We start from the raw sequence: 8,345 nt of genomic DNA on the forward strand, positions 1-8,345 counted from the left end.
CTATCAATGATAAATAGTTTATGGGTAAAGTTGTGTAATTGGGGGGCTAAATATGCTTTGAAATTTGGCATAAAATATAAAGTTTAATATAAAAAATAAAGTACTTATTGTATGCACACTACACAGCTGTATTGATTTAAGGGGTACCAGGGTTTTTTTATAAAAGCTTTTGACACCAATTTTGTTGACATCGCGCGCTATAAACTGAAGTCCACGCGGACGAAGTCGCGGGCAACAGCTAGTTTATGAATATATGAGTACCGTAATAAAAAATCTCGTGATCCAAGGGGCACGAGGCCCCTTAGACCGGAGGCCGTAGGGCGTAGGCGGTCGCCCACACCTTACGCCTCGGCCGCCTCTGACAATAATTATAAATGCGAAAGTGCGTATGTATGTCTGTTACCTCTTCACGCTTAAACCACTAAACTATTTTGGATGAATTTTCGTATGGAGATATTTTGAGTCCCGGGAAAGGATATAGGACACTTTGTACGGTTCCCGCCGCAGACATACGATGAGATCTTAGAGTCACTCAGGAAAGGTAGCAGCCTTCTTATTAATCATTGTGATTTTGTGCTAAAAATACTAAGTATAAATAATATGACGTCATAGCATATTTCGCGCTAAGAACTGAGAACTGTCATTTTAATAGCCCGTATCAACAATAAAAAGTATAACAAGATATAAAAACAAACTAAAGCGTTTATTTACATTCCATTATCATACAGTGTTTTTCACCGATATCTGTGGCAATGAGCTCTAGCAAAGGTACATATCTTACATAATATTTTAGCATGTAAATTAATGTAATTAAATAGGTATGTTAAATTATGGGAAGTTTATTAAAATTCAGTCATTACGAATAATAATTTAAAAATACGATACAAATAGCGTAGGTTATAATAATTAGTGGAAATTAACTTTTTAAACATATCAATAAAAATTGACATCGTGCAAAGTAACAATAATTACAGTTAGTTAAGTAATTACTTATTAAAAAATAGACAGTAGGCATGATTTACATTTTACAGAAAGAAAACCATTAAATGTAACCTAAAACCAATTTACTAATAAATTAATCACCCAGTCACAATGTAATAGAATTTATTTGGTGAACCGTCATTGCTATTTCTTTTGGTCTGTAAAAAACATGCAAAGTACACGGTAAGTAGGTATGTTGGCTCGAAGGACCATCAATTAAAGCAGTAGCTATGTACGACTACGATCTCAACATCTTTCGGGAATTTCTTTTACATACTTTAGAAGGCAATAATAGTTGCTGAGGCGTTAGTAACGCTGTTTTACTCTTAGCTTTTGGTTTTTAAAAATTAGTCTTTTTGTTTATTTATAGGTACCTATTTGAATATTTAGGCCCAGGAAGTTTTTAGATGAAGATAGAAGCAAGACGTATTTAACTATACAAATTCTATAAAAGGATCCGGCTCGACCGGATAAATACCACGTTCTCACAGAAAACCGGAGGGAAACAGCGTTTGCGCTATGTTTCGCCGAGTGAGTGAGTTTACCGGAGGCCCAATCCCCTACCCTATTCCCTTTCCTACCCTCCCCTATTCCCTTCCCTTCCCTACCCTCCCCTATTACCCTATTCCCTCTTAAAAGGCCGGCAACGCTCATGCAGCTCTTCTGATGCTGCGAGTGTCCATGGGCGACGGAAGTTGCTTTCCATCAGGTGACCCGTTTGCTCGTTTGCCCCCTTATTTCATAAAAATAAAAAAAATAAAACTTAAATTATTTTATTTGCAGGAATATTCATAGTAGGCGCCAAAAGGACGCCATTTTGCAAATATGGCGGCTTCCTAAAACAACTGACGTCGTCGCAAATTTTCGCCACCGCGGCAAAGGATGCTCTGCAGTCTGCTAACTTAGATGCAAGCTCCGTCGATTGCACGATTATAGGAAATGTTCATTATGTAAGTTATTTTCAGGTTAAAAAATAAACGTAGCTTCTAAAATGTTAATTTAAATTTCCAACTACCCTCTTACTAATTAAAACATTAACTTGTTGTGAAGTGTGAACACAGACTTACTAGTAAGGAGGTTTTGTTTCAGCTAAGCCAATGCGATGGTGGCAAAACTCCGAGGTACTGTGGGATATACTCCGGCGTGCCTATCGATAGACCAGCTCTGGGAGTCAGTAATACGTGTGGTTCTGGTCTGCAGTCGATCATCAGTGCTGCGAAGGTATAGAATATTTCTTATGCCGGCTCTCGACATAGGCGAACGCGTTGGCCAACGCGTCTGCAGACGCGTTGGCCCAATGTGTAGAACGGGCGTTCGCGCGTTGGCCAACGTCTAAATACCTACGGCCAACGCGCGAACGCCCGTTCTACACATTGGGCCAACGCGTCTGCAGACGCGTTGGCCAACGCGTTCGCCTATGTCGAGAGCCGCCATTAGTAAGGTTAATACGTGGGAACCGTACGCAATAAAATCCATTCCTATCTCTTTTCCTGGGACACAAAGTACCAAAATTTTTACTAAACTGGTTCAGCGGTTTAAGCTTATAAGTGTTACAGATAGACATACAAACTATTTAATTCTTTGTGTTAACTTTTGCATTTATAAAAGGAATTAAATAGTTTGTATTGTCTGGCAATCGTCATTGCTCCATGACTTTCTTTGCAGGACATCCTATTTGGCATGGCAAAGATTTGCCTCGTTGGCGGTACCGAAATCATGTCATCTTTGCCCCTTTACGCTCGAGACGTAAGATTTGGATCGAAACTCGGAAATGAATATAAGTTACAAGATCCGTTGAGTGTAGAAATCAAAGCTACTAAAGAATTAATAGAAATAGAAGAGCTTACTGCTGAAAAGTGGAAGATAAGGCGTGAGGATTGTGACCGTTATACAATGGAGAGCCAACTGAAATTTATGAAGGGTATTTACTTGCCTTTGATTTTAAATATTTAAACATAGATTTGTGTGGGAAACTGGGAACCGTTACTTTTCTGACACAGAACTAACCAGTTTTCGAAACGCAGTGCATCTAATACCGCTATAATATATCATATTATTATGGTTAATTTTCAGCTCAGCAAGCAGGCGTTTTCGTCAACGAAATATCAAATTTAACAGTAACCGATAAAAAGAAACAAATTGATGTTACCACGGATGATGTTTTACAAGAATTATCACTGGAAGAACTGGGGAACATACCGACGTTATTGAAGAATGGAAAATTTAATACTCCAGCCAATTCATCGGTAAATATGATAAAGTAACTAAGGTGTCTGAAAATAAGGTTTTTGAATTTTATAAAATTCGGGTCTGCTGTGAACATAAAGTTAATATAATAAATAAATAAATAAAAAACTCTTTATTCAAACAAACAAAATAGATCAATTTACACATGTTACAAAAACAGAAATAGTTTGAATTGGCGGCCTTACTGCTGGAAGCAGTCTCTACCAGGCAACCATAAAATATAACTAAAAATATTTAAAACAAAAATAAGATAAGATACTATTAGTATATAAATAAATATACCTAGCGGAATAGAGAAACAAAGGACTGAGCAAGCGAGATGTCACTATCAGTAACACTGCGTGGTAAAAAGAGACGTGTGACACATGACAGCAGCACTCTTTTTTTGACGCCCAGTCAGCACGTGCCGCACGTTGACAATTTAATCTCATAGAATTCATGTTCAATCATGCTTGTATAAGTGTATACGTACACATATTTTTCACACAGATGAAAACCAATTTCGGTTTCGTTTGACAGCTCGAGATTGTTGCTCTATTCCGCTAGGTATATTAACTTTATGGCTGTGAAGAGGTAACAGATAGACAGTCGACAGACTATGGCAGTGCTTTGGCATCTATGCTAATTTTATAAATGCGAAAGTGTCTGTCTATCTGCCTGTAACGTCTTCACGTCCAAGCAAAATCGGTTCAGTACTGAATCGATTTTGCTGTTTAGTGTGGACATACTTTTATACATGGGAGAGCCATGAGAAATACCACGTTCTTACAGAAAACCGGCGTGGAACAGCGCTTGGCCTGGAGGATAAAGGATTGGGCCTCACCGGAGGCCCAATCCTTAGGGGATCTATTCCCTTCCCTACCCTCCCCTATTACCCTATTCCCTCTTAAAAGGCCGGCAACGCACCTGCAGCTCTTCTGATGCTGCGAGTGTCCATGGGCGGCGAAAGTTGCTTTCCATCAGGTGACCCGTTTGCCCCCTTATTTCATTTTAAAAAAAAAACTTTTATCGTGGGAAAATGTACGGTTCCCGCCCGATAAACGAATTTTGGCGCAACGGAGTTGCAGGCGTCATCTAGTTAATAATATTAGAATGAATAATTTTCAGGCACCCGCAGACGGCGCGGCAGTATTGGTATTAGCTGATGAAGAGTCGGTCCGTCATCACAACTTGGTACCACTGGCCAGGGTGGCTGGTTGGTCGACCGTTGGATGTTCAGAATCTGACTATGGCTTGGAAGACACTGTAGCTATCAATAAACTCTTGGAATCAATGAAAATAAAGACTGCAGAAGTGAACTATTTTGAGGTAGGTGAACTTTGAGCGTATGAAATATAAATGAAATTAAAATATTCGAAACCGTAAGGCTGTATAGGGCCGTGTTGGAACTACAGATGGCAGCACGTCCGCGTCATTTCAAGTAAGGCTGTGAGTAGTGCACGCGCCGCGCGTAAAGGCAGCCTAAACAAACATTTTTTAGTTTCGGATTTGTCCCGCCAGGTATAATATTTATATACCTTCTTTGTATAACAAAGTACAATAACTGTAGATGGCAGGATATGGCAAGAAAATTCGTCTGCAAGAAACGAATGGTACCTACTTGTAGACGGCACGCGTCGACGGCGGTCGCTGGATATTTGTTCATTTCGTTGACAGCAGTCGACGGCTGCCCGTCGACGCATGCCGTCGACAAGTGCCGTTCGTCTGTAAATTGTAATAGACTACAGGCCCATGTCGAAAATGAATGGGTCATCTGAACCACCTGGTGACCTATATAGGACGATATTAGAGCATAAAATAATAAGATTTAGCACTATGCTAAAAACAGGGGTTTGTAACCCCTGTTTTTCAGGGGTTTTTAACCCTCGATTTTTTTCCATTGTCGCATTATTTTTGTACGGCATTGCGGAATAATTGATTCGAAGCTGTATCCAAACAATATGAAACGTATGCCGTATAGAATCAAATGACCAAATTTACCATGGAAATTGGCTGAAAATAAAATAAAAATACCGACTTAGTGGCGCATCATTTTTGTACGGCACTGCAGGGGCTTTCTTATTATTTTTCATGTATCTATCGATGGTAAAAATGCCGTACAGGATCATATGACCAAAATGTACTCACCCTACATGCACTTTTGAATTCTCACCAGTACTCAGTTGGACATCTTACAAGTGACGGCATAGTGCTAAATCTTATTATTTTATGCTCTAATATCGTCCTATATAGGTCACCAGGTGGTTTATATGACCCATCCATTTTCGACATGGGCCTGTAGTCTATAAGAGCGCTAAGTTGCAATTAACCTATCAACCCCATTAAGACACTGGTGACCGCGACAACAATAGAATAACAATAGATTTCCAAGAATCCGCGATCGAATGAATAATTTGAAGTTTGGGATTGGTGGCACCAATTCGCTGTACCTTCGTTGCATACGTTTTCTATATAACGACACATTTACAGATAAATGAAAGGTATGCCTCGCAAGCGGTGGCAACTATACAGAAGCTGAAGATAGATCCAAGTGTCGTGAACATCAATGGCGGAGCCCTCGCCATGGGCAATCCCACCGCCGCGACTGGGGCTAGACTGGCTGTACATATTGCACATCAATTAAGGTAAATAATAAAAACTTTAATATCTTAAAATTTTAAAAAAGTCAAACTATTAGACATACTGTTGAAAGTTACAAGCAAGGAGCTTGTCCAGTCAAAGTTATTTTACCTTTTGACTTCCTTCAAAAGCTGTCCCTAAGTCATGAAGCAAGCATGAAGGTCAAATTTTTCTAGTAACAGTTAAAAGTTATTGATTTCTTTTTGTATAATTTTAGTGGAAGTACATTGGACAAAGCTGTAGCGGCAACAAGCTGTGGAATTGGACAGGGCGTAGCAGTTATGTTCCAAAAATCATAGATGACAGCATTAAAATCAAAAGTCAAGGATTCTCAAAGACTGACCGCAAAATAGTATCTACCATAAAATACCTAATTATATTTTGTATTATATTTATTATGCTGAAATATTATGGTTCTATTATTTACTCTTCAATATTTCATATTGTTTAGATCATTATTAGAATAACTATTAAATGTAGGAAGCCCAAAATATGCTACTTATTAATATTATGTTTATTTTTAGACAGTCATGATATTTAATGATATTTGCACTACAATTTTTAATATTACTTATTTATGAGTTTTCTTAATAACTAATTTGTTGTAGAAATTCAAGTTCAGATAAGTCAGTTACATAGTTAAAATGAAATTTTACGAATAAAACTGTAAAATGTATTCTATGATTTAATTATATTACATAATGAAAAAAGTAAAAAAACATTGGATATACAATAAATTATTTTATCATAATATATTCATTCCTATACTCTGACAACATATTTTGGCAGCATATTTAAATATAAGACGAGTATTTGGCTATGATTAAAAGCTTGATTTAATTATGTAAGATTTTTTGTTTATCCATTGCTGGCATATCTACTAGGATAAGGCCGTGTTTCCACTGATGCGGAGCGGAGCGGAGAGGAGCTTAGTGGTGCCGAATTGACCAATCACCATGCTCGAAATCTTCGCTCCACTTCGCTGTCATTCTGCTGGAATAGCATGATTGGTCAATTCGGGCACCGCTAAGCTCCGTTCCGTGTCAGTGGAAACGCGGCCTTATAGATTTATTAGATTTTCAAGAACACCCAGCAACTTATGCATATTTGAAGTAAAATTTGCAAGTAAAAGGTCATTAGAATAAATTACTTCTTACTAAGTGTTGTCTACTCCAAATAAGATACAACTTCCTGCTGCTTTCTTTTCGTCCACATCTTAAAAACTGGCTTATGTCAAAGTTTCGCCTTTGGTTACCTGCAATTATATAAATCTATTTTTATTTTTCATTAAACGGACCAGATAACGATAAAATAAAAGCTTGTAATGGTAAACAATTAATTCCATTTGTCCAGCACTAAAAAGTATCTCAAATTGATTTACGAAATTTTACTTTTTGTCACATACAGTAAAACCATAAAACTCTGGAACGAACTGTATTTTCTGACCAATACAACCTGTAAACCTTCAAGAAAAGAGTGTATACCCTCTTAAAAGGCCGGCAACATACCCGCAACTCTTCTGACGTTGCGAGTATCCATGGGCAACAGTAGTTGCTTTCTATACCCACTTTGTTTGTTGGCCCCTAATTTTATTTAAAAAAAAAAGTAAAGTAATACATACACAAGCCTCCAAATAGTCAATCTTTCTTTCCAATGAAGTCAACTTCTCATTCAATGTAGCCAAGCGAGATCTGCAAGACATATCTGAAACAAAGTCACCAAAATTACTTTTTATGTTCTTTCATATTTAATTAGACCTGGAAAACTCTTGTCAGGTCTCTGAAAAACTCATGTTGAAAACCCAATTTAGTGTAAAGAGCCCATGAAAAACAAGTAGATTAGTAATAGAGTTTATTAAAGTGAGTTATTTGCTATAACAATAAAACTAGTTGTATATTGCTAAACAACATTTTTTGTGGTCCCAGCCTGTACTACATTCTCCAAACTTACCAAAGGAGTTCAGAAAGTCCGTAATCTTCTTTATACTGCCTGTTATTACTTCAATGTATTCTCTGTTGGCCCAGTCTAGCTGAATTTGTTTTTGTATAGTTTCTCTTGGTGGAGTGGACATTTTGTTGGTCTCGATAGTAAAAGCAAATGTTTTGACTCTTAGTAAGTTTGATTTAGATTAAAAACTAAATTTGTTATATTTTCAGCTACAAATCCGAGGAAAACAAATTTGTTACTCACAACTTCTTCTTCTTCTTTGCTTTACCCCATAGAATACAAATTACTCATGCTTTAAAGGGGGTGACAGACGTGCGAGTAAGTACGCGGACTAAATGGCTCGACGATCTTAATCGCCTGTGTGTCAGCAAAAAGCCGCGGCCGGCGGCCTGCGACTCGCAGGCTGCGAGCCACAGACCGCGAGCCTGGTGGCACGGTAATCTAGTGTGAGTGATCTCGTGTGACACACGAGATCACTCACACTAGATTCACTCACACCGACGCGAGCTGAGTAAGTTCGCGAACTTAAAGCCCGCGTACTTTAAGTTCGT

General features: G+C 38.0%; 2 protein-coding genes across 2 annotated transcripts; one reads left to right on the forward strand and one right to left on the reverse strand.

Moving 5' to 3' along the window:
- Positions 1-717: 717 nt before the first annotated feature.
- Positions 718-6,203, forward strand: LOC121737056 (3-ketoacyl-CoA thiolase, mitochondrial-like). Its single transcript, XM_042128596.1, has 8 exons — positions 718-768; positions 1,765-1,931; positions 2,071-2,202; positions 2,647-2,902; positions 3,055-3,227; positions 4,336-4,536; positions 5,698-5,852; positions 6,065-6,203. The coding sequence occupies exons 1-8, from the start codon at positions 753-755 to the stop codon at positions 6,144-6,146; spliced, it is 1,182 nt and encodes a 393-aa protein (XP_041984530.1). The 5' UTR covers positions 718-752; the 3' UTR covers positions 6,147-6,203.
- Positions 6,204-7,054: 851 nt separating this feature from the next.
- Positions 7,055-8,043, reverse strand: LOC121737067 (probable protein BRICK1-B). The gene is made up of 3 exons (XM_042128610.1): positions 7,798-8,043; positions 7,469-7,551; positions 7,055-7,102 (listed from the first exon to the last, which is right to left on the reverse strand). Exons 1-3 carry the CDS (start codon positions 7,916-7,918, stop codon positions 7,076-7,078), a joined length of 231 nt encoding a protein of 76 aa, XP_041984544.1. The 5' UTR covers positions 7,919-8,043; the 3' UTR covers positions 7,055-7,075.
- Positions 8,044-8,345: the final 302 nt, after the last annotated feature.

The sequence above is a fragment of the Aricia agestis genome, chromosome 20 (assembly GCF_905147365.1).
Source record: "Aricia agestis chromosome 20, ilAriAges1.1, whole genome shotgun sequence".
NCBI lineage: Eukaryota > Metazoa > Arthropoda > Insecta > Lepidoptera > Lycaenidae > Aricia > Aricia agestis.

Bases quoted from the DNA above. Each gene is read 5' to 3' on its own strand.
- LOC121737056 (XM_042128596.1), top strand. The intron at 2,203-2,646 runs GTATAGAATATT...CTTTCTTTGCAG, and splicing joins CGATCATCAGTGCTGCGAAG to GACATCCTATTTGGCATGGC. The intron at 3,228-4,335 runs GTAAATATGATA...AATAATTTTCAG, and splicing joins ATACTCCAGCCAATTCATCG to GCACCCGCAGACGGCGCGGC.
- LOC121737067 (XM_042128610.1), bottom strand. From the start codon at position 7,918: ATGTCCACTCCACCAAGAGAAACTATACAAAAACAAATTCAGCTAGAC. The intron at 7,552-7,797 runs GTAAGTTTGGAG...ACTTTGTTTCAG, and splicing joins GGACTTTCTGAACTCCTTTG to ATATGTCTTGCAGATCTCGC. The intron at 7,103-7,468 runs GTATGTATTACT...ATATAATTGCAG, and splicing joins TTGACTATTTGGAGGCTTGT to GTAACCAAAGGCGAAACTTT.